The sequence below is a fragment of the Xenopus tropicalis genome, chromosome 1 (assembly GCF_000004195.4).
Source record: "Xenopus tropicalis strain Nigerian chromosome 1, UCB_Xtro_10.0, whole genome shotgun sequence".
NCBI classification, from domain to species: Eukaryota; Metazoa; Chordata; class Amphibia; order Anura; family Pipidae; genus Xenopus; species Xenopus tropicalis.
Window position 1 is genome coordinate 66,896,282 of NC_030677.2, and position 27,340 is coordinate 66,923,621.

Consider the following 27,340-nt stretch of genomic DNA (forward strand, 5'->3'; position numbering starts at 1 on the left):
TATAGGGAAAACAGATGTAGGGACCCATAGGGTTAAGCTCCCTATGGCTTTACACCCTACCTCTTCACACCTTTATTGTTATTGGGTAAGAGCCCTTGTACTTAAGTTACAGTTCTAAAACTATTCCCTATAGGTTTAGACAGGTTGACCACTCCCCTTGCAGACTGATATAGTGTCTAGCAAGGAGGGGTGGCTTCCTCTTTTGGCTGCATGCTGTTTCCCAAGCAGAGCTCCATCTGAGCCTGGGAGCAGACTGTAGGCCCCAGAAGCCATTGTACCCTAAAGGACATTATACCTCTAGTGAAAGTCGGGGACAGGGCCCCGTGAACAAGGACAAGCAAGCACAGCAGATTAAAGTAAAGCACTTTCTAGGAAAGTGAGCATAGTCAGCTTTAGCTAGAAAGGGCCGCCATTAGCCCCACCAAAGGAGTGATTAGATCCAGGAATAGTCTCCTTTCCAGCAATGTTGCCTCAGTGCAGGGCCACGGAGTAGAGATAGTGACAGGCAGGATAACCCCTGATCCTACTCACCCGGAGGACTCATCCACTAGAGGTTATCAACCTGAAGGAGTCCCTATTACCTGGACTACCTCCCAAGGGGTACTGGTTGATAAGGTGTGTATCCCGGCCCAGACCAAGAGGTGGGATAAAAAGGTACATACCCTCTCTTCTGCATCAGAGCGTATTTCAATTGTACCATCTTACTGCTTGTGCTTGTGAGTATATGATTACCCTGATTTCACCACTGCTTTGTCTGGGACAATAAATCTGTTTCATAGTTTAACCATAAGAACCTCTCTGGCGTCCATTTATACCATCCGCACCACACAACCTCAGCAAGTTGTAGTTCAACTACACCCTCAGCTCCTATTCAGTTTCTCCCACATAGCGGAGGCCCCATCTAAGAATTAAGGGTTGCATGTAACACATGCCCTACAATACACTACTAGCCTGGTCTGGCCTAATCTAAGCCAAAATAGTGTTACACAGACTCAAGTGGAGCCCCAGAACTAGCTATGTCATATACATAATTTTCTGATTCAAAGTTATGAGTTTAATTCAAATTTATGTAATTTACATTGTGGTTTTACAACAATATTATCTTCATTGCACATTGTGCTGGCAGAATCTTTAAGCCAACATGTGAGCAAGGCCGCCATCAGAAATCATGGGGCCCTATTCAACAAATTTATCTGGGCCCTCCTCCCAGTGGTCCTAATATCTATAAAACAAAACACACAGTAATATCATTGAGATCACTGGAGGAATACGCTGCCCCTAGCGCTGTGTAAGTGACATGTAGGGGAAGGGACAGCATAGCATATGTGGAGTTGGGGAGTATTTAGGGACAGAATCAAAGGTGTGGGTAAGGGGAAAATGGCACCTGTGGGGTAGGTGACAGAGAGAAATAGTTTCCTTTTTCCCCTCTCCCACTCCCCCAAATAGAAACAAAGGCAGTGTTGGGACTTGCACATGAGTTCCCCTGCGGTTGTGCTTTCTTGAATTCCATCGCAAGGAACACATAATTTAGTGTAGTTGAAGTACAGACTGTGTTTGCAGTGGAACGCTTGTCTGTAAAAGCCCTACCAGCAGCAGCAGTAGGAAAGAGGTAGAGACAGGCTCTATTTGCTGCCCAGCAAGCCACCCCATCCAAATGGCCCACATGAGGTCCCCAGTTAATAACGCTGACCCTGGCAGCATGACAGTTGCACTGGTCTTTTACATGCTTCTGTGAGTATGCTGTATGCCCCTGGCCAACAATGTAACTTCACAGAGGAATCCACAGGCAGAAGCAGATTTCCTGTTGTGTGTCTCATCCCCCCCTCCCCCCTTTCCCTCCTCACTTGCTTTTCCCCTCTGACAAGAATCCCTGCATATTTTTTCCCCTGCACAGCAATTTGTCATGCTTTTTCTTATCACAGTTTAAGTCTCAGTAGAGCTGTGTCGGATTGGATAGGGACAGGCTGAGGGGAAGCTCAAACTTCAACCCCAAGCCTACACAATCCTCACTAGGCTTTACTGGGACATTAACTTTGATAAGAAAACAAGCACAAAAGAGAGCTGTGCAGGTAAAAAAACACATGTTTACAGGGTAACCCTTTTGAAATAAAAAATAACAAAAGTGGTATAAAGGTGATACCTTTATTGGCTAACTTAAGGTGGCCATACACGAGCAGATCCGCTCGCTTGGCGATGTCGCCAAGCGAGTGGATCTTCCCCCGATATCCCCACCTACGGGTGGGCGATATCGGGGAGCATTTAGGTAAAAAAAAAAATATCGGATTATGTGGGTGGCAATGGGGCAGCCGGATCGGGGACCGCATCAACGAGCCGATGCGGTCCCCGATCCGACCGGATTTTCTAACCTGGCCAATCGAGATCTGGCCAATTTCAGGCCAGATATCGGTCGGCCAGGCCGCTCTGCCCTGCCCATACACGGGCCGATTAGCTGCCGAATCGGTCCAAGGGACCGATATCGGCAGCCATGGGCGTCCGCAGAAAATTTTCCAAGGGGGGGCAAGTAAGCTAGCATCATCCTGCAACAGATAAATATATATATATATTTTTTTTTTTTGCAGGATGATACTAGGGGAGGCTAAATATGGCCCATACACAGACTGACCTACAGCTAATGTGACACTTAGTGGATTCACTGCTGACGTAAAAAGTTAACCTCCCAACTACCTCTTGCCGTTCCCACTGACTCCCAGGGATACTGTACAAAAGTGCGGGTGGGGGTGCTTTTTTTTTTTACCCTAAAATGTTTAGTATTAGTAGTAAAAGTATTCATACGCGCACTTCTGTTAGGGGATCTGCAAACATTTGTGTTTGGGATCAGTTAGCTTAAAGGGGTAGTTCGCATTCGAATTCACTTTTATTTTTAATGGTTTTTCAGTTATTTAGCTTTTTGTTCAGCAGCTCTCCATTTGGTATTTCAGCAGCTATCTGGTTGCTAGGGTCTTATTTACCCTAGCAACCAGGTAGTGATTTAAACAAGAGATGGGAATATGAATAGTTAAGGGGCCTACTTGGAAAAATAAGTAATACAAAATTATAATAATAATACAATATTTTTTGGCCCCCATTTGAAATCTGTATAGAGGCAGAAGAGAAAGGCAAATTATTCAAAAAAATTAATTAGGAAGACCAATTGCAAAGTTGCTAGGAATAGGCCATTTTATAACATACTAAAGGTTAACTTAAAAGTGAACCACCCCTTTAGATGTGTTTATGTTAGTTTTATAGCAAGAAAGGCAGTGGGTACTGACTCCCCATTATATACAGTGAGATGCAGTCCGTATTTACAAACCCAGCACATTATATGCCATGAGGAGCAGTGGGTACTGATGGCAGATATTCAGGCCCTGGCACTATAACACTGGCACTGATACACAACATTGGCCCCACTGTAACTTACTATAAATGAACAAAACAATGACAAAAAAAAAAAAAAAATAGTAAGTGCAAAAAACAACAACACATTTATAAACTCACAATGAGCTTTTTCAGAGGGAAAGAGTTAACTTACCCTCCATGTGTTAGGGTAGGGGATAGATTATAAATTGAACAATTTAATGTCAGCTAGTGATTCTTTAGAACTGTATAGTACCTGTGTATAGTACCTGTGGGATGCAAACTGCAGCAAAAGTTGAGAGTTGGTTCTCAGGTAAAGTTACAGCTGCAGATTCATCTTTTCAGTCTTTATTTCTGTTTCCAGTTTGCAAAATCTCCCGATCCCTGTGTGCATCTGTGCTCTGATTGGTCAATTTTACTGTCTGTCAAGGAAGCTGTGCTCTGATTGGTGAATCCACAAGAAGAAAGATCCAATCGGAGCACAGCAAAAACGGGCTTGAGGGGAAAGTGCAGAAACGGAGTAAGGTTTTTGTTTTTTTTGCTACTTTTCCAGGGGGGGGCAAGTGCCCCCTCTTGCCCCCTTCTGTGGACGCCCATGTCGGCAGCTATAGTCGGCCCGTGTATGGCCACCTTAAGATAACCATAGCAAGCTTTCAGAACATTTTAGTTCCTTTATCAAGCTGATCACCTTTTCCTGCATCTACAATAAAAAAACACAGGAACTGCAGCTTCCTCTCTTCCTCACTCCATTCAACAGCAATAAGCAGCTCACTGAGAGCAGAGGGGGCCCGGCTAAAGCAAGCACAGCATGACCAGTCCCCCCTTAAAAACCAAAACCGGCCAGGCCCAGGGACAACTGTCTTACCTGATGGCGGCCCTGCAAGTGAGTGTCAAGTTAAGGCAAGTACCTTGGCTGACACACTTACATGTGCACTGCTCAGCACAGGGCAATGTTCTAGAATGATTGCTTTTCCTATGGTAATGAGTTGGTGTAAGGAAGCCCTGTATGACGTTTAATTTTTCGAGGTGATTTTTCACTACCACATAATTAATAAACAACTTTTTAAATTTGCGTCACAGAGGCTTAAAAATATTATTCAATGATACCACCCATGGCCAGTTGGCAGAGGAATTGTTTTTATTACTTACCTGTAGATGGCACTATGCATTACTTCCAAGTAAACCCAGCACACAAACCTATACTGACCTATCTATACACTCACATACATAAACCATATATACCAACATTAATGCTAACTGTAGATTTTAGTATCACAATAGGCTTGGATATTATGCTTGTTCAAGAACCCACCCAGGCCCTTCTTAAAGGCATTAACAGAACCTGCCATTACCACGTTTCTAGGAAGGACATTCCACAACCTCACTGCCCTCACCGTTTAAAAACCACCTACGCTGCTTCAAATGGAAGCTCCATTCCTCTAATCTAAAGGGGTGACCTCTGGTGCGTTGATCGTTTTTATGGGAAAAAAGAACATCCCCCATCTGCCTATAATCCCCTCTAATGTACTTGTACAGAGTAATCATGTCCCCTCACAAGCGCATATTTGCTGCCCAGTTTTCCAATTTTGTCAAATCGCTCTTCAAAGTGCCAGAATCCTGCAGGGAATTTATAGTTTTTAATCATTAATAAACAAGATAAAAAGCAAAGGACCAAGGACTGACCCCTGCGGTACTCCACTAACCACACTGGTCCAATTAGAAAATGTTCCATTTACCACCACTCTTTGTAATCTATCCTTCAGCCAGTTCTCTATCCAAATACAAATATTATGTTCTAGGCCAATATTCCTCAATTTTATGGTTAGGTGTTTGTGAGTTAGATGACATCCATTGCCATTCCAGCATCGAAGTTCCTGCTCACCTCCTCATAAAAGGTGACACTCCCGTGCACAGTAGCCATTCTTGACCTTCTTGATTCAGATTGACTCAAACCAGCCCCCAGGTCAATAATGGCTACTGTGCACGGGAGGGCCAGCCTTTGAAAAATATGACCAGGGGTAAATAGATAGGCCCACCATACGGGGTTTACCTTGACGTGGTATGGTGGCTTACCAATAATAATTGCTAATTGGTAATTTTGTAACTAAAAATCCCTATTTTTTGTAAATACATGCACTAGCGTAGATAATTTACTTATGAAACCGGGGACCAGGGAATGTGCATTGATCAATCCCCCTCTCTTTTTTGTATGCTTGTAGTTAATTTGGCCAGATCAGTCGCACTTCCATTGTATTTGTATACTCTATTTAGCCTTGGAGTGCTCCCACAACTCCCTTCTGTGTATCTAACCCTATGAAAAGCCTTTCCCAGTTGACACATTGCAGAGATGCCCTTATACTGGCAAAGTCTGCACGTCTAAAATTGAGCGTTTTAGTTACTCCCTTATAGAGCTGTCTCTGCAGCATTATCTCAAAGGAGACCATGTTATAATCACTATTCCCTACATGCTCACCCACATAAATGTTAGAGATGAGTTCATTATTATTAGATATCACCAGGTCCAAAATAGAGTCATTCCTAGTAGGTTCTTGAACTGCCTATTTACAAACCTACTCGCTTTTTCTTACTTAGCCGCCCCATTACTCCAGTCAAAGTCCGGATAGTTAAAGTCCCCCATAATAACAACTTGACCTAGTTGTGAAGCCTCCTCCATTTGCAACAGTAGCTGGGCCTCATACCCCTCACTTATACAGAGTGGTTTATAGCATACACCAATAATTATTTTCTTTGTAACCTTTAGCCCTGCTGAAATGTCTACCCAAAGGGATTCCACATTTTCCTTAGTAATTTCTTTAGCACATGGCTTTAAATCTGACTTTACATAAAGACAAACCCCTCCACCCTTTTTAATCCCTCTGTCCCTCCTAAAAAGGGTGTAACAATTTACATTCACAGCCCAGTCGCATGTTTCATCCCACCAGGTCTCAGTGATACCAATTAAATCATAATTTTCAGTACATGCAATGGATTCCAGCTCTCCTAATTTACCTGACAAGCTCCGTGCATTAGCCAGCATGCAGAAGAGATTACTACCATATATACTCAAGTATAAGCCAATCCCAATATAAGTCAAGGTACCTAATTTTACCTAAGAAAACTGGAAAAACGTATTGACTCGGGTATAAGCCTAGGGTGACTAGTAGCAGCTGCTACTGCTAAGTTGTTGTTTTTGTTTTGTTTTTTTAACTGTCAGGAAAGTTTGGGAAGGCAACCTTCACAATTACAGTTCAAGCATTTAAAATGCTTATATATTTTCTGAGAATCATCTCTTTGACTTTGTACTGGCTGTAAACTTTCACTGGAAGGGTTAAGTAAGATAAGGCCTAAATGTATCCCTAGGGATTCAGTGTCAGAACATTCCTGTCCAAATTCTGTTAAATCACTCTCCTCTCTCCACTCGCTCTTAAATCAATCTCCTCAGACATCAGAATTAAGATGGTCTTTCATAATTTACATGGATGATAAACATCATGAATGCATATTTAGTCAGATGACAGTCAAGCAAATCTTAGGTAGCTGTGAACCCTCTGACTTCCACATTTGATGATACCATGTTGACATACATTTCATTTTCAGTCAGGGCAGACACTGCAATTTAGTTCATATCTAGAGTCAAAAAACCAGAAGGACCACAATGTAAACCTCCCCACTATACAACATTATGGATACCTATGGATATTAGCTACAATACAGGAAGTAAAATTTACAAACCTTTAGGAAAGTCTTTATACAGCCGAATCAGCTAGATGCAGGTATCAATGCCAGTGCAACTCCCCCCACCTCGAGTGGTCTGGCATCAGTTGAGCCGTGAAAAGTCTTTATACAGCCGAATCAGCTTATTTGATGCAGGTATCAGATGCAAGAATATTCAATGCTAGTGCAAACCCCCCCACCCCGAGTGATCTGTCAGCAATTGCGCCGTGGCGAGCACCCCCCTGTTGATGGACTTATGTACGTATGAGCACACACGCAAGAACGTGTGCGCGCGTTCGTATGTGCGTACAGAATTCCGGCCGGGGGGGGAGTGTTGGTGTTGCGCGCAACGGCGCATCGGATGACAGACAGATGATCGATATACTCGAGTATAGGCCGAGGGTGACTTTTTCAGCCCTTTTTTGGGGCTGAAAAACTCGGCTTATACTCGAGTATATATGGTACTTCTCCCTCTGATATTTACATTAGGTAATGGAGAGTTAAGGTGAATATTAGGTTATTTCCTTTGTAAAAATGGAAGCTACTTATCTGGTAAACTGTATGCCCCCCTTACTCCTACCCCATGACCCTTTGCTAATTCCACTGCCCCCTCTACACTAGCTTTCCCATAAAACTCTACCTCACCCACCCCCCCTTATCTAGTTTAAACACTCCTCCAGCCTCTTAGCCATTCTCTCCCCAAGCACAGTGGACCCCCTTCCATTGAGGTGCAATCCGTCACGGCTGTATAGATTGTACCCCAAAGAAAAGTCAGCCCAGTGCTCTAGGAACCCAAAACTTTCCTTCCAACACCAAGACTTTAGCCATGCATTTAGCTCCCTAAGCTCCCGCTGTCTCCCTAAACTTGCACGTGGCACCGGCAAAACATCAGTAAAAATTACATTGGTGAAGCTTTCCTTAATCTTATAGCCTTGATCCCTGAACTCACTCTTTAAGGTCCTCCACCTACCATTCATTTTGTCATTAGTACAATATGTACCAAGACAGCTGGGTCATGGCCAGCCCCACCCAATAATTTGGCAACCTGATCAACCAGATGCCGAACCCTGGCACCAGGAAGACAGCAAACTGTTTGGTTGTAGCGATCCGTTCTACAGATTAGCCTGTACACTTTCCTAATGATTGAATCACCAAATGATTAACCACAATCTGATTAGGCCTAGCTCTGCTCCCCTGGATTTATTATTTTGGATAGTGTACAGTTTTGCCACTTTTGTTTGATGAATGAAAAACCAGTGTATAACAAAGTGGAGATTGTTTGCAATCAGGCTATAAGATTTTTTTTAATAAAAACAAAACAAACATTAACATTTCAGAACATACTGTGTTTTTGCACAAAATAAACAAAGTTCTGGGTCTCATACAATCACAAGAAAACTGATTGCTCTTTACATTCTAGATCTTGGACTAATAATATATACACTAGAGAACAGAGTCCTTAAAGAGATTAATTGTAATGAAGAGACAGTTAACAAAAAAAACACAACCTGATACAACATGCGTGGAGGAAATGCAACTGCCTGCCAGCCTTCAGCCACATATTGATCAGGCATTTTTTAAAACATCTTTAGAAGAGCACCACATCAGCCAGACAATCTGATCACCATCTGATGCAATACAAATTACATATTTTGTGCAGTCTATATAAAAATACTTTGATATTATTAACATCCAAAGTTACCAAATTAAAATATATTTTATAATAAAAATTAGAATGAGTACATTTACAGGTAGGAAACCATAGTTAGCATTATCAACCAAACCATCCCTGAAAACACAGACAGGGAAATGTAATTAATGTAGAACATTCTTCTATAGAAATGTTTGCATTGTTGTTAGCATTAGGAACTATTTGCAGCTTTGGGATTTTATATGTACTATGTGTAGTGCTTACAAGAGCACACTGCTAAAGAAACCTAAAACTTTAAACTAGGGTAATGTAACTGAGAAAAAGCTGTTGCCCATAGTAAGTAGCATAGAGCCAGTATGCCCTTAGGAAAATTCAACCAGCACTCTGTATCTAACAGGAGTCAAATACTTTTTGGTGTGTTAAGGGTATTATATTCATGTTAATGATTATCTTTCTCCTATATGTGTTCTAAACACTGCTTATCACTTCATTGTGCGTGTCAATCCCTGAGTGCAACCCCATATCTGTGGTTATCTATATTTGGATATAGCTGTGCATTACTATGTGTTGCATATTAGATATAGAAATGTATTTTTCAAGTTCAACAAATTACCACTGATTATCATTATTTAACATGACCACAGATTAAACTTACTTCAGGGTAGTTTCTAGACTTATACACAGAACAAATTACACCCCAGTGCAATGCAAGATGCATGCCAGGAACTGTGGAAATCAGTGTAATTCACGGGCCTTGTTTTCTGCCATTTATTCAGAGCAGACTTTTGGGAAAGGTGATATTACATTATAAGCTCTATCGTTTTGTGATCTTGATGTCAAATGGATAGGGTGCAAGAGTGAGACCAAATCGCCCTTCAAGTGATGGCTTGAATGTGTCATCAGCCAAGGAAAAGCTAAAAGACTGTAGCAGGTTAACAAACATCAGGAACAGTTCCATCTTAGCCAACTGCTCCCCCATGCAGACTCGCCGACCTGTTTAAATGAAAGTGAACATACAGTCATTATGAATACTGTATTAGAGAAATTCACCCAACAGGACCCAAATACATAATGTAGTGAAAACTTCCCCCAAACCCTGGGCCTATGGAGGGAAATGACAAAACTGTGATGATTGCAAAAATGTGATAAAAGCAGAAGATCCAGCACTCACAGGCATGTAATATACATACTGATTTATCTACTGGACTACAGCAATGCAGGGCAGGCAGTACTAGTTATGTATGACCTCAATAAAATAAACCATGGACATCCTTTAGGAATTTATAGTCACCAGTTCTGTATGCAGCACACCTAGGAAAATTAGTTCATGCTTTTTCATAATGAGGTACAGGTTCCCAATGGATCTCTCTATGCTAGCATTTTATATTGGTCAAATTATGTCCTTTGTTTATATGCCTTAGGGCTGCTTTACTTTAATTAGAAGATTGAACAAAGCTGAAGATAATTACCAGGGGTCTGGGATGCAATTACTACATGGAGGGGATGCAAATCAATACATAGACTCTGCTGGACCCTGGTAACTTTGTTGTGATAGACCCTGGCAGCGTCCTGGTTTGCAATGTCTGTTCAAGAGCCAAAAACCTTATGTGATGTGGCAACAAATAGCAGCCTTCAACCTCACTGTACTACTCTGTTGTCAGTGTCTGAAGGGCTCAGGTGATCAGTTTAGCAACTCTGCAAGGTGGAGTGCCTGTCTACTCCAAATCTGCCTTAGGCAGAACTTTTCCCATAGATCTCTCTGGAATAGGAGATTGTGAGAGTTTGACTTTTTTGCCATTAGTACAGCATCACTAAGTTGTGCACTGTTTCTTCATATTCACTGTCCACAGTGTAACTTCAAGTTACATGCTACATGTTATATGTACATTGTATAACAAATGGTGGTTAATGTGCAATTTACTTGGTGTGTGTGTATTACCTCCTGTATGAGTCAATATTTGTACATATTTTTGTCATATGTTTGATGTATATGCCTTTCTACATTGAGGATGTTGGTTGCTTTATAAAACATATAGAAAAAGAAAATACAATCGCTATTTAGAACAAGATGTGATAGAACAGATATCACTGCAGCAATTTGGTGAGTGCAGGGCTATCTTTTTTCAGTTAGGGTTGCTATATGTTTCAGGATAATGGATTTCAAGATAACCGATTCCCTTCCTCTATATAGCTAATGCAGATCATATATTTAGGGGCAGGGAGTATTTTAGCTGCAGCTGCTTTTCAAAAGAGCCTGGACAAGAAATGTTATTTTTCCAAAACAAGATGAGATATATGCTTTCATCTATTTACCAAAAATACATTTGATGTTGCACAATCCATGTGAAATAAAAGTATACGAAAATATTATACTTACCTATTCCGAAAGGAATAAATGCTTCTTTTTTGAGGATTTGCCCATTCTCATCTAGAAACCTCTTGGGCATGAAATCATTAGGCTTCTCCCAAACTTTTGGGTCTCTGTGCACAGACCAGAGATTGGCCATTACCACACTGCCTTTTGGTATTGTATATCCATGGAAAACTGAGTTGGAAGAAAAAAATATTTGCATTAACAATGCTCAAATATTAAAAGTACAGTATATTCCAATTAATTAAAACCACTCCCAATTCAAACAGGTACTTTTGCTGCCAGTTCCACGCAGCAAAAGAAAATTACATTAATTTAAATTAACTTTTAGTATGATGCATTTAGATTTTTGCTCAGCAGCTATCCAGTTTGGAATTTCAGCAGCTATCTGGTTGCTATGGTTTTATTTACATTAACAATCAGGCAGATTGTAAGCTGGCATTCTGAATGCTCATGTGTAAAAATGCTAGTTCTTAAAGAAGAACTATTCATTATTTGCAAATGTGTTGAGTAAATCACATAGGGCTTATATATACTACCAATGCAATGAAAATTCTGCAATTCCAAGGTCCTGTGATATAATTAACAATGTAAAACCCACCCACTGGGTAGCTGCACAGGTTACCAAGCGCAAAGCTGTCAATAAGGATGACCCAGAATGTAAGAAGGAATACTTGGCAAAAGTGTAACAGTGTATATAAGCTTCTGAATTTAATATTAATTTAGCTAGGGGCTGATTTATCAACATTCAAATTTCAACTTTTACTGCGATTCAAGTTTAATTTTGCTCTAAAACTTACTAATTCACTTAAAGTTTCTAAAAAAACCTTAACAATGTTAATGTAAATCTCAAGTTTTTAAAAGGTCTCTAAGTGGCATATTTATTAAGGCTTGAGTGTCTGGATTTGGGCAAAACAATTGCAGAAACTGCGAGTGAGTTCTTGGACTCACTAAAGGTCACAAACATAATTGTTCCCTTGAGCTTGCTGCTAAGTTTTTTTGGGGTTTTTGGAAAAAATAAAAAGCTCTCCAGCTGACAATTGCATACCTGAAGATTCTGAAGCCATATGTGGTACAGAAAGAGGGACGACTACAGTCATTCTTTGAACCTCCATAATAGTAGCTTCTGTAAAGGGCATCTGAGACTTGTCTGTAAGTGACGGAGGCCTATCCCGGCCAATGACTGTATCAATCTCAGCCTGGACTTTCTCTGTTAAAGAAGAGTACATAACATGAACACTGTTCCTAAGATGTCCTCATCAGGTAATAAGTATTATCTATGTGCATAATAATAAAGATATTCACATAAATGATAATGCCTGCATATCACAAGAGATACGTTCTATGTTCAATTTATTCTATTTTAAATCATTAGTATAATGTCACGGAGGACTCCATCTGTGTATATTTGCTAGGGATGCAACCAATCTAGGATTCAGTTTGGGATTTGGCTGAATCCCAGCACTTTTTGCAGGATTTGGCTGACTGTTATTATTATGACATATTAGTTATGATGGATTGGCCAGTATACATGTAGCACAAATCATACAAACCTTGGTTTCATACAATTTTATCATTATGGTCTACATCATGAGAGCAGTGAGGGTCTACTTAAATGCCAAAATAAATCAATAAAATTGACTTTTATCTGTGCATGTTTCATCTCTACTTGTTACTGTATAATCAGCTATTTTATGCAAGTCATATTATATAACACACTATAGCCATGAATATTCTATAAAAATATATTGTTATAACAGTGCTAATATGCTAATGGGACTCTGACGTGACTGCTAATACACTTATTTTTTTCTAACTTTTTCATATGTCTGGAGCTGTGTAGCACATGAACCTGCCCTCAGTTGATTTGCACAATTGCATGCCAACAGCCACAGTGGGTTACTTTTAATTCACTAGCTAACTTTTACAATCTACTATTAATCTGCCATCACAAAGCCTTACATATATTTTGTTAAACAAATAAAGTAAAGATATTTACCCTGCACATCTGGATAAAGGCACATATACAAAAGAGACCATAGTAGAGTGTTGGTGGTTGTGTCTGTGCCTGCTATAAAGAGATCACCAATGATATAAAAGAGATATTCTGTGTTGAAAATACTCTCTGCCTGCCCTTTTTGCTCCTCTTTTATATGAAGAAGGTACATGTCAATAAAATCTCTGGGGTTAGCCGGATCTAAAGTGACCTGGTGCTCGGCAATGATTCTCTTAAGAAAAGCAGTAATATCAATCACAATTTGACGCAGTTCCTTAAAAGGTCCAAAGGGCAGGTAATACAGCCAGGAACACAAACAGATCAGGACGGCCTCACTGTTTACACTGATTTCAAGCCCACGAGACATCAGACTCAGCATAGTCTTAAACTCTTTGTCTTCATAATTGAAGCGTTTGCCAAAACTTATGGAACAAATAACATTGGAAACTGCATTATTAATGATCTCAAAAGGGCTAAACCCTTTGTTTCCGAATTTAAGCATTTCAGCTTTCACATATTTAAATTCTTCTATTATCTTGGGCTCAAGGCTGAGTTTGCCGAGTCCAAAATGTCTGAGGGTAGAATGAGAAAATCTTCTTTGCTGCCTCCAAATGGGTCCATAAGGTGCAAATACAATACCTAAAAAGAAGAAAATGAATCTATTAGTCCTTTCAGAGCCAGGAAATCTCCCACATAATACATTTTAGCTCTGGTTTTCCTTTTTAGTCTACCCAGTAAAAATTGTACAGCACTGCAGAATATGTTGGCGCTTAATAAATACAGTGGTGTGAAAAACTATTTGCCCCCTTCCTGATTTCTTATTCTTTTGCATGTTTGTCACACAAAATGTTTCTGATCATCAAACACATTTAACTATTAGTCAAAGATAACACAAGTAAACACAAAATGCAGTTTTTAAATGAGGGTTTTTATTATTTAGGGAGAAAAAAAATCCAAACCTACATGGCCCTGTGTGAAAAAGTAATTGCCCCCTGAACCTAATAACTGGTTGGGCCACCCTTAGCAGCAATAACTGCAATCAAGCGTTTGCGATAACTTGCAATGAGTCTTTTACAGCGCTCTGGAGGAATTTTGGCCCACTCATCTTTGCAGAATTGTTGTAATTCAGCTTTATTTGAGGGTTTTCTAGCATGAACCGCCTTTTTAAGGTCATGCCAAAACATCTCAATAGGATTCAGGTCAGGACTTTGACTAGGCCACTCCAAAGTCTTCATTTTGTTTTTCTTCAGCCATTCAGAGGTGGATTTGCTGGTGTGTTTTGGGTCATTGTCCTGCTGCAGCACCCAAGATCGCTTCAGCTTGAGTTGACGAACAGATGGCCGGACATTCTCCTTCAGGATTTTTTGGTAGACAGTAGAATTCATGGTTCCATCTATCACAGCAAGCCTTCCAGGTCCTGAAGCAGCAAAACAACCCCAGACCATCACACTACCGCCACCATATTTTACTGTTGGTATGATGTTCTTTTTCTGAAATGCTGTGTTACTTTTATGCCAGATGTAACGGGACACGCACCTTCCAAAAAGTTCAACTTTTGTCTTGTCGGTCCACAAGATATTTTCCCAAAAGTCTTGGCAATCATTGAGATGTTTTTTAGCAAAATTGAGACGAGCCATAATGTTCTTTTTGCTTAAAAGTGGTTTGCGCCTTGCAGGCCGTTTTTGCCCAGTCTCTTTCTTATGGTGGAGCAGTGAACACTGACCTTAATTGAGGCAAGTGAGGCCTGCAGTTCTTTAGATGTTGTTCTGAGGTCTTTTGTGGCCTCTCGGATGAGTTGTCTCTGCGCTGTTGGGGTAATTTTGGTCGGCCGGCCACTCCTGGGAAGGTTCACCACTGTTCCATGTTTTTGCCATTTGTGGATAATGGCTCTCACTGTGGTTCGCTGGAGTCCCAAAGCTTTAGAAATGGCTTTATAACCTTTACCAGACTGATAGATCTCAATTACTTTTGTTCTCATTTGTTCCTGAATTTCTTTGGATCTTGGCATGATGTCTAGCTTTTGAGGTGCTTTTGGTCTACTTCTCTGTGTCAGGTAGCTCCTATTTAAGTGATTTCTTGATTGAAACAGGTGTGGCAGTAATCAGGCCTGGGGGTGACTACAGAAATTGATATTGAAATTGAAAATTTAAATTGATAAACCACAGTTAAGTTATTTTTTAACAAGGGGGGCAATCACTTTTTCACACAGGGCCATGTAGATTTGGAGTTTTTTTTCTCCCTTAATAACGTAAACCTTCATTTAAAAACTGCATTTTGTGTTCAATTATGTTATCTTTTTGATAGTTAACGGTTTTTGATGAGCAGAAACATTTAAGTGTCACAAACATGCAAAAGAATAAGAAATCAGGAAGGGGGCAAATAGTTTTTCACACCACTGTACATGTTAAAGGAGAAGGTAAGGCTAAGTCACTTGGGGGTGCCAAAATGTTAGGCACCCCCAAGTGACTTAGATCGCTTACCTTGTACCCAGGGCTGGTGCCCCTGTTAGGAGAGAACAGCACCAGCCCGGGGTACCTGTAGGAAGCGCTTCCTCCTTCCTTTCTCTTCTGCCGGCGAAATCCGTCGGCCGGCGCATGCGCAGTACAGTGAAAAGCCGACTTTCTTGTTTAAGTTCAGCTTTTCACTCTAATGCGCATGCGCGCGCAAGCGAAAAGGAAGGAGGAAGCGCTGCAGGTACCCCGGGCTGGTGCTGTTCTCTCCATACAGGGGCACCAGCCCGGGGTAAAAGGTAAGCGATCTAAGTCACTTGGGGGTGCCTAACATTTTGGCACCCCCAAGTGACTTAGCCTTTCCTTCTCCTTTAATAATAATAATATACAGTGTATAGTTTTTTTTACCTTACTTTCATTGGGTACCTAAAATATAGAAACAAAAATACAAATTGTACACCTTAAGGGGCCCATTCATTAAAGTCCAAATGAGTACAAATGGGAAAAAAATCGTATTTTTCGTATTTATTATGAATCGTACTATTAAAACTCTGAAATTCTGACTTTGATAAATCAGCCCCTTAATGTTACTATCATGAATTGTATTCAGCAGGTTTCTCATAAGTATACCCAATATAATTTACTCATTCACTGTTTCTACTGTACATCACTCAAGCAAACAATTCAATGGCCTATTTAGATCGACCTGATATGCCTAAATACTGCTACTGCTAGTACTGTAAGATAATGATTTACTCTGGAGATTAAATATATGCATGCTTTGCAAAATCTCTAATAAACAGCATTGCTCAGCTTCTCTGACCTGTCTATGTATTTACAAAAGCAGTAGTGTAGAGTGGAAGTGCAGTTCAAAACTCAAGGGCACAATGAATTCATAACAATTATCAAGCAGTAGTTTAAACATTTTCCATGAAGCTATTCACAGCTATTTTCATTCGTAATTGGTTGCTGAGGTGGATTTTTAATTTAATGGTTATTACATGCAGCATCTATCTAATCAGAGGGCAAGTACTCAAGAAGACTATTATTGCCCACATTTGACAATATTTTGCAGGAAAACTGTTGCTGGGCTTTTGTACCATGAGTATTGCACTAAAGAAGGCATGATGCGCCATTCTCTATAATGAACTGGGAATGTGTTAATCGATTTCTGGTTATAACATTTATTCATTAATTCATGTGTAGTTGGTCAGAAACTAAACATTTAAAACACAAATTTGAGACAGAAGGGCTCATTTTCAAATCTAGTCAAATTTAGGAGTAAGTTGCACCTCTCTATGTTATGTGGCATTGCATACAGGAGGAGAGGGAGCTGGAAGGCACGTGGGCATCCCCTGACGTGCCCCTAGCTTGTTTTGTCATTAGGCATACATAAGTTAGGGAGTGCAAGTACCTAGGGAACCATGTATTTTATGCTTCAGGGGTAGGTGCAACTAATTAATGTGTAGTTCTTTAATATATGCAATGTATGGGGTGAGAGTCCCAGCTTCCTACCATGTCTAATTCAGTTCTTTCATATGGCAGTACTAAACTATTAACACTCTAAACAAAAGAAAGCTTGCAATGCAATGCAAGTCCATGCAGAGTTTTTTTTCATTAAATGTCTTTTCTGTGATGAGAATACCTTTGCAATTCTGAAGTTATTAATAATTCTTCCAACATGGTAAAATCTTTTAAAAAAAACAAACCTTTATTTATATTTTACCTGGTTTATACATGTGATAAAATAGTAAGTTAAGCCATAACGTTTTATTGTAGTCAATGATAAGATAAGTTAAAAAAAAAAGAAAGAAAGAACATGAATGTGCCATCCCAGTAAATAAACAATTGCATTTGGCGATATCTCCTATGGGTACTTTTTGCACTTTGACTTTGGCAGCTTGGCCTTTACCTTGCATCTAGATTGCATTTTCTGATAAGATCAAAAGAGAGAGAATGACAAACAATGCTGCTCGGTGGTATTCTTAGAAAGAGATTTGTCTTTTACTTTTAGGGCTCTGGCACACGGGGAGATTAGTCGAATATAGGGAATTATATACAGGTAAAGGACCTGTTATCCAGAATGCTCCAGACTAGGGGTTTTCTGGATAAGGGATTTTCCATAACTTGGATCACCATACTTTACGTTTACAAAAAAATAATTTAAACATTAAATAAACCCAATAGGATTGTTTTTGCCACCAATATAAATTAACAATATATTAACTGGAATCAAGTGCAAGGTACTGTTTTCTTATTATAAAAAAAAATAATTTGTAAAAAATTTAATTATTTGTTTGTAATGGAGTCCATGGGAGATGGCCTTCCCATAATTTGTACTACCTATGTAAGTTAAATGTCCTGTCCTGTAATACCTGTTGGTTTCTCCATGGGCAGATGCTGATACGAGGTAGATATAGTCTGTATTAGCAGAGGGGTGTGACACTATCTTTGTATGACACAATTATGCACTATATGACCAAATATATAGGGGCACCTGGCTGTTCAACACCTTATTCCAAAATCATACAAATGCCCTGTGAAGGCTTTCCACTGGATATTGGAACACTGGTAGGATTTGACTCTGGGGTATGCTGGGGTATCTGGCCTGGCCCTCAGTTGGTGTTCCAATTCATCCAAAAGGTGATCAGTCAGGGAACAGGTCAAGCATCTGTACAAGCCAGTCAAGTGGGTCCCCTCCAGTCTCTGCAAACCAATTCTGTATGGACATTATTTTGTGCATGGGTGACAGGGTTGGGCAGAAACAGCAGGATAGGGTATTCCACACAGTTATGGAACAATTTTATAATATAGGGGCTACTGTGTCAGCAACGATGGCTGTGGCTTAAATAAACAATTCTAATACACAGAAGGGGAGGGTTCACATACTTTTGTCCATATAGTGTAGCATATCTGATATTTATACATTGCTAAGCACTACTTTTATTCATAGCTTTGTGCATCATAACAACTTAAACATCTACACCAGTGATCCCCAACCAGTGGCTCGGGGGCAACAGGTTGCTCCCTAACCCCTTGGATGTTGCTCTCAGTGCCCCCAAACCAGGTAGTTATTTTTGAATTCCTGACTTGGTAGCAGTTTAGGTTATAGGGAATAAAAACAAGATTTACTACCAAAGAAAGCCTCCTGCAAGCTGATAGTGAGTATAGAGGCTACTTAATAGCCAATCTTAGCCCTTATTTGGCCTGAAATTGGCCAGATATCGATCGGCCAGGTTAGAAAATCCAGTTGGATCGGGGACCGCATCGGCTCGTTGATGTGGTCCCCGAATCGACTGCCCCATGGCCGCAAATGTAATCCGATCGTTTGGCCCCAGGGCCAAACGATCGGATTATTTTTTTTTAAAGCCACTTGCTTTACTTGGGGATATCGGGTGAAGATCTGCTCGCTTGGTGACATTGATCTTATAGTGTATGGGGACCTTTGGGACAGTTTGGGTTTAACTAAGAACAAAAATGATCAATTATAATCTCATACTGTGCAGACACTTTCATGATCAGAAATACCTATTTCTTGGAAATGGCATGAAGCACTTCAAATAGCAGGGAGCAGTGGAACTTTTTAAAAGTTCAAAGTTGAGGGTTGCTAGAAAGAGTGTATATATTGACAGGGCAAGGTTATGTCACAATGACCCTTGATTCACAAACAAACTGTTTTTCTTCATAATACAAAATATGCTGCAAGGGATTGTGGTTATTTGATTCCCACTGTATTGGCCAGACCCACACCTGTCTTCATTCTGTCACAATGACAGTTGCACAATTTGTCACTAGCACTGATATGACACAGATTCAGTCTAGCACCTGTTTTATTCAAATACAGGTATAGGATCTCATATCCTCATATTCTGCAGAAAGTTTAGAATTACAGGAAGGCTATCTCCCACAGAGTCCATTTAAACAAATAATTCTATTTTTAAAAATGATTTCCTTTTTCTCTGTAATTTTAAAACATTACATTTTACTCCAAATTCCAAATAAACCACATGGATCCATATTTGTGGCAAAAAAATCCTATTGGGTTTATTTGATTTTTAAATAATTTTTTGTATATTTAAGGTGTGCTTATCCAAATCCCCTTATCTGGAAATAAAAAATTATTATTAGAGGAAATTCGCTTTAACGTGCTTAGTGCATAAGACTATCTATCAAGAAAGGAAAAGGTTGAATCTCTGGGGGGGGTGACAACATTTTAGGCAGCCCCCAGTAATTGACATCACTTACCTGATACCCCAGGCTGGTGCTCCTATTAGCAGAAAATTGCACCAGCCTGGAGTATATGCAGGCGAGAGATCCTCTTCCTTTCTTTTCCCGGGTCCTGCACATGCGCAGTGGAGTCAAAAAGTCAAGTTTTTTGTTAAAGTGCAGCTTTTCACTCTACCGTACATGCGCAGCCGGCACAAAGAAAGAAGACAGAAGAGGATCACATGCCTGCATGTACACCGAGTCTGCATGCTAACAGGAGCACCAGCCGGCGTATCAAGTAGGTGAATACAACCTTATCTGCTCCTTTAAGATGTCTGTCTGCCATTACCAGGCATTTTCATGCTTCCAATTATGTCAGACCAGCATGGTGTCTGAAGATTATTATTTTATGAAGGGAGGGAGAAATCTGAACAACTGTTTAATTCAGTACACAGACAGTCAGAAAAACCTTCATAGATGTCAGGAAAAAATTATACAATTAGAATTTTATGTATTTTGCATTAGACAAATACAAAACCATATATAAAAGTGGTGCTTGAAAATTTGTGAACCCTTAAAAATGTTATATATTTTATATGAATGTAACCTAAAACATCATCTGATTTTCAAACAAATCCTAAAAGATGAACACTTAGTGAAACAAATGAAACCAAAATGATTATATTTGGTCATCTATTTATTGAGAAAATGATCCAATAACCCATTTCTCCATACAGAAGCCCATTTCTCCATACAGAACAGCTTAAGCTTTTGGATGTTGGTGGGTTTCCTCACATGGACCACATGCTTTAGGTCTTTCCACAACATTTTAATTGAATTAAATTCAGGACATGGCCATTCAGAACATTCACTATATTCTTCTTTAACCACTCTTTGGTTGAATGACTTGTGTGTTTCATTGTCTTGCTGCATTACCCACTGTCTCTTGAGTTTCAGTTCACAGATGTCTTGACATTCTCCTTTAGAATTCATTTGTATAGTTCAGAATTCTTTGTACCATCAATGATGGCAAGCTGTCCAGGCCCAGATGCAGCAAAACAGGCCCAAACCAGAACACTCCGACCACCATGTTTCACAGATGGGATAAAGTTCTTTTGCTGGAATGCAGTGTTTTTATTTCTCCAAATGTAATGCTTCTCATTTAAGCTAAAAAGTTCTATTTTGGCTTCATCCATCCACAAAAGCCATCCATTCCAGTATCCTTCTTGTTTGTCCCCCAATATTTTTGAGGAGAGCAGTTGTTTTCTCTATGCTACCCTGCCATACACACCATTGCTGTTCAGTGTTCTCCTGATGGTGGACTGGTGGAACATCAACATTCGCCAATGTGAGACAGGCCTTCAGTTGCTTAGAACTTACCCTGGGTTCCTCTGTAACCTTGCAGTTGGAGTTATTTTTGATGGTTAACCTCTAATGGGTACGGTAACAATGGTCACCTCCTTTGTTCAAGCGATGATACATCCACAAATGTGTTGTATGTGTAATCAGGCTTTTCTGGATCCCCGTTCTTTAAATAAAACAGGATTATATGATAATCCTAAGGATTCACTTATCTGATACTACCCTTGCTGCAAACAATGAACCCCAATTAACTCCATATTGTAAAATATAATATTAGAAGTTGCCTCAGAGTTCCATGACCTGTATAAAAGCACACAGCCTGAGGCCTTATGTTTTTATCCAGTCACGAAACCCCTCATAGACTTCTTATATCCTTATAGTAACTGGGTTTATAATTTTTCCTATATCTTTAAGGGTGAAGACAGACAGGATGAGCAGAGGGGGCATTATAGACCATGGCAACACACTTATTATATTGTTTTTTTATACCATGTAACAGGCAGTATGAGGTGTTGCAGTGTAAGCTAAGGCTGATATTGGAGTACAAATCAGGTTTCATGGGAGGGGGGCAAGAAAATGATCTGCTTGGGCCCAGTATATTCCTCTGCGCCTCACTACATCTCTTCTCTTGTGTCTCCATACGTTCCTGGCCGACTCCTTCGTTCCTCGCAGAGCAATCGTTTGGTTGTGCCCCCCACTACTACTGCTGTTTCCCGCCTTAAACCTTTCTGCCTTGCTGCCCCTTACATTTGGAATGCCCTCCCTGATTTCCTCCGGAGAGAATCCTCCCCCCAGTCTTTTTAAAACTAAACTTAAAGACTACCTTTTGGAGCACTCACCCAGCACCTGATCTGGGAATCAGCACTTGTACTGTAGTGTCACCCACTGTGACCTACAGCACTTATACTGCATTTGCCTTTTTGTGTCTGTAAGTTACCCTCCCATATAGATTGTAAGCTCTACGGGGCAGGGACCTCCATCCTCTTGTGTCTTTGACTCTTAACTTATTGCAACTGTATTTAACTTGTATCTATCTTTATTTATTGTTATACTTTGTATTTATCTATTATTATCTTAATAACCCCCTGTTTCTATTAATGTATTCTAATGTACAGTGCTGTGTACATAAGTAGCGCTTTATAAATAAAGATATAAATACATACATACAGTATCTTATACCCCCTGAGAAGTCCTAATAATATTTAGTCTTTAGTCCCAAGTCATGATAACACTTTTGCTATTTGTGAAACAGCTTCCTCTTTAAAATACAACCCAGTAATGTATTGTGGTGTAATAACCAACGAGCAGAATCCTATTCCCTTAAATAAACATTCATATGTCCCAATATTTCAGTAGTAACCTTGTACATCTTATGCTGGGACTTTTCTACAACTCCAAGCAATTGCATCTTAATGTGTCTATATGCCTAGAGCAAAAGCATTCATAGAGGCAGCACCAACCTATCTTGTCTTTGCTGTTGCATTAAAACAGTGCTTTGTAACCTTTTTCGAATGAAACACACCAGGATCTATTGTTGCCACCTAACGCACACATTTTGCAGTATAATCCTGCTATTGAAGACTCCCACTTGAGTCATTTGGATCTTTCAAGATGTGTGCTTAGATGGGGCACAAAAAGCAGAAATATTAGATAGCTTGGTCTCTATGTGGTAAACCCACAAGCAATTTTAGGGAACTACAAACACTGACACTGTTGAAAAACTGTACTATAAAATGTCAAACATGTTTCCTCTCAGCTGTAGCTTGCACACAAAAATGAAGGCCAGTGTCTGCACCAAATAGTACTGTGTGCAAAAATATGTGTTTAGTACTTACTTGGGCCCACCCACCCAAAGCTTTGCAAAAGTGCATATGAACTGTACATTGTATACACATGACCATTAAGAAACTAGAGCACATGTGTCAAACACAAGGGCCGGGGCCGAATACAGCACTTCTGGCTGTTTTAAGTGGCCCCTGGTGACTGTACCTGACTGTGCAGCACCAATTGCTGACTGCACTGTGACTGTTCCTGATTGTACAGTATTTTAATAAAAAATTTGGCCAGTGACATAGCCTGTGTTTTAAATTTTGGCCTCCTTATGATTGAGTTTGACACCCCCTGAACTAGAGGGAACATTGTTTAGTAGAAATAAAAATCTTTACCAGTTATGTAACCGTTTGTCATCATAAACCCCACATATACCACTTGTGATTTAAAATCAGCACAGCAATCCTGAATAACTAAAATAATCTATCATCTGTGAGCTGAAAGAAGATTGGAAGTAGCTGCAGAGCAAGAAAGCTAACATGCTGTATCTAAGCAAAGGATCTTAAGGATTTGAACTTGCTGCTGCAGCACACTTTTCCAATAATCAGTGTCCATCTGGGTTGCCAGGGGCCCACAACAAAACCGTACACCATAATTTACCTTTTTCTCATCACTCAGCTTCCTTACTAACCTACTCTTTACTTTCTAAATACTATCTTTCTTTCCAAATCTTCTCTTTGTTCTCATTTTGAAATTACCAAAGCAGTGTCGGACTGGGGTGGCAGGGGCCCACCAGAAAACCTTAGACTGTGGGCCCACTATTCAAACTATTCTTCCTTCACTCTTAACTCACCTTCTTTATTCTCTTAATCACTTCCCTGTACATATTATTACCTATCTTTCCTTTCATTTCTTTTCTTTGTACTTATATAGAAAAGAGGAATACCCATGGTATAGGCATACAAAGTAAATGGTTGGGTGAGCATGAGAGCCCGCTGACACCTGGGCCAACCGGGAGTTTTCCTGCTATCCTGGTGGGCCAGTCCTACACTGCTGTTCACACACACAGCAGGCTCTGTACAGGGTCGGACTGGGGGGCACCGGTGCCCCTGTTGGGTGTGTCCCCCACAACCCCTAGGGACCCCCACTGAGCCGCACTAACCCCCCGCCCAACATCCTCACCTGACTGCGCTTAAGTTCAACACATCAGGGGAGGAACATTGTTGGGCGGGGGGAGCGCTGGCAAGGCTCGGGTCTGGGCCGGGGCCCACTTGGGTTTTTCCAGGTGTCCTGGCGGACCAGTCCAACACGAGGATACAAGGCCAAATTGCTGGGTGAGCAGGAGGGCCAACCTACACATAGGCCGACTAGGAGTTTTGACATTGCCGATAACTACTGGCTGGGTAGGTTGGGTACTTAGGCAGGCATGAGTTGGAAAGAAGCACTAAGAATACCTTTTCTCTTGGTAATGATGGTGACCAATGATACACTGGGGCGGTCAGAAAACACCTCTGAATGACTGACAAGTGCATCCTTCACAGAGTTGAAGTCATTCAAGATGACCATAAGACGGGTGCCAATGTAGAGTCCATAGATCTTCCCATACATTTTAGCCATTTCAGTCAGCACAATGTGCGGGTACAGGAAAGCACCCCTTCTGGTGGCCCCAGCTGGCACCCTCCGCAGCTTCCCTTTGGCTATCCCAAAATTCAGCAGCTGCATTAGCCACCCAGGCATCAGCATGAAGGCAAAATTCCCTACAATGGGCCAGGGTGTAGGGCCAGGAGGTGCGTTGCTATGAATGATCTGATAGTAACGCCACAGCGAGCCCATAAGCAAGTACAGTCCCAGAAACAATGCAATGTATAGCAGCAAAGCCGACACAGACGCGCAGTCACCCAGCAGGGACCAGGATGCATAGCCCATTTGTTTCCAGTCTAGAGTCCCAGACATGCTGTCCTGCGCAAGGTCCGACATTCTACCTCAGTTCCACTCACTGACACAGCAGCCGCTCACTACAGCGCTCAAGTAGCAGCTCGCCGGGGAGCTGTTGATAAACAATGCAGCATGATGCACCAATAGCGAGCGCCTTATCCGCTAGTTTCCTGGGGGAAGGGAGGGGGCGCGATCAAACGTCAACGGGGATAGGCCATCTCTTCTCCTTGTCCCGCCTCTTTTAAAGTGCACATGTCACATTTCTGGTAACACTAGTAGTGGTGTATTAAAGTGTTCAAGCGTACAGATCTGTCTGTTTTATTGAATGTAACAGTGCTTATTAAACCGTGCATCCTCCTCCTCACTACTTATTATAAGGTGGAAGGCTGAGGGAGGAGGGTACAAAGGGGGGCGGAGCAGGCAGGAAAGTAGTTTGTGGTGGCAGGATGTGGCAGTACGCGGACAGAGGAGTGAGCCAGCGGAGGGGGGACGTTTGAAACCTGGGAAGGAGAGCAGGGAATACACGTCAGACAAAGATGTGAGGGGCAGAGTGGTGCTGGAAAGCTGGGGCAGAGCAAAAGTGTTAGCGCCATTGTGGGGGAGCAACCATGAAGCCATATGTGCATAATGGAGCTTTAAAGGGGTAGAGTGCGATTGGCAAAGTGTAAAATCAGCCTAGGACACACCCAGGTCACACTTCTCTCCCCTGTCTCTGCCATCACAATCCCCATAACAGTATCAGCTTACAGAGATCCCTCTCCCTCCTCTTTTTTTTGGCTGAAACTTTAACCCTATATTTAGGCAGTAAAGCCAAGTTAAACCAATCATTTTAAACACTCTTTCTAATGTAACAATGCTGTATTTGAAATCTGTTCAAAAACAAACCCACAAAAGTTATTGGAAAAGAACGAGAAAGCACGAATTCACAAACAAAAGAGTAGAACTTTAACCCTTTCACTGCCAGATTTACCAATTTATATTTTTCTTAAAGGAAAACGATATCCCCCAACAATGTAGGTCTCTATAAACGTTTATTGCATAAACCAGCTCTTATGTAAAACTTGCTCTATCTAAATAAACCATTTTCTTAAAATATACTTTTTTAGTAGTATGTGCTATTGGGTAATCCTAAATAGAAAATTGCCATTTTAAAGGGGAAGGAAAGGCTAAGTCACTTGGGGGTGCCAAAATGTTAGGCACCCCCAAGTGACTTAAATCGCTTACCTTGTACCCTGGGCTGGTGCCCCTGTTAGGAGAAAACAGCACCAGCCCAGGGTAGCTGTAGCAAGCGCTTCCTCCTTCCTTTCTCTTCTGTCGGCGAAATCCGTCGGCCGTCGCATGCGCAGTAGAGTGAAAAGCCGACTTAAATGTTTAAGTTCGGCTTATCACTCTACTGCGCATGCGTGCGCAAGCGAAAGGGAAGGAGGAAGCGCTCGCTGCTACCCCGGGCTGGTGCTGTTATCTCCGTACAGGGGCACCAGCCCGGGGTAAAAGGTGAGCGATCTAAGTCACTTGGGGGTGCCTAACATTTTGGCACCCCCAAGTGACTTAGCCTTTCTTTCTCCTTAAAGAATTAATGGCCGCCTCCTGGGATCATAGGATTCATGGGCACACAAACAAACCAAGGCACACATACATGCTAGTTCAGGTGATCTCTGTGGGAGCACACAACCCATCACAAAATGGTGTCTCAAGAGAAAAGATGTAAAAGGTATTTACTGATATATATATTCCAGTTTGGTAGGATTTTTTAATAGGCCACTTAACATAATATATACTATCTGTTGATTAAATATTTGTTATGGGGGTATAGTTTTCCTTTAATATAAACACTTGTTTTTTTCTATGCAGAAAAATACAACTGATTTGGGATGTCCCATGTCTCCAGAATGTTATAGTACCAAATATTTATTGTTTTATAGAGGTATTCTGATTTTACAGTAGCACACTACCAAATATCAAAAGCACCACTACTGAAATACTATATAACAACTGGACTTACACATCTGCCATCCAATATTCCATGCATTTGGGCAGACCAAACAGACTAATTGAACAGAACTGCAGTTCCTCATCTGCTGGCATACTTTGATGGCATATGCATTGTACATCGGCAGATAATTTTTAAACAGGACATAACAGGAAGGTCTGTTGAAGGCAATCTGGCATGCATGCCCAGATAGTAGGGCAGTATGTTGGTATGGTGCGAAGTACCAAATCAAATCAATGCATGTCATATGCACTATTTGTACTAGGGGCAAATGTATTTTCAGTGACATCCCCTGGGCACCTACATGTACCCTGGTAGATTTATTCATATAAAAGGTTCAGGGCATACAAGCATTCCAAGCATTGCCTGTCAAACAGCACAATGGTCTGCCATATACTATGCTATTCTTTGCCAAATGAAAGGGAAGTCACTGCCTTGGTTCTCTCAGGGTGGAGCTCAATGATCACAAACCTACTAATGAGCCTAATGCTGTAAAGGCATTGTTTACTATACACACACACATACACACATATATATATAT

At 40.8% G+C, this 27,340-nt stretch overlaps 1 protein-coding gene across 2 annotated transcripts; it reads right to left on the reverse strand.

Moving 5' to 3' along the window:
- Positions 1 to 8,353: 8,353 nt before the first annotated feature.
- On the reverse strand, positions 8,354 to 24,999 carry cyp2u1 (cytochrome P450 family 2 subfamily U member 1). Of its 2 annotated transcripts, XR_004223535.1 has the most exons (6): positions 24,329 to 24,999; positions 13,090 to 13,725; positions 12,139 to 12,300; positions 11,097 to 11,264; positions 9,474 to 9,712; positions 8,354 to 9,440 (listed from the first exon to the last, which is right to left on the reverse strand). XR_004223535.1 is itself a non-coding variant. In NM_001113000.1 (5 exon segments), coding segments are annotated over 5 exon segments (1,644 nt in total). In that variant the 5' UTR covers positions 24,828 to 24,964; the 3' UTR covers positions 8,354 to 9,533.
- Between the last annotated feature and the right edge of the window lie 2,341 nt (positions 25,000 to 27,340).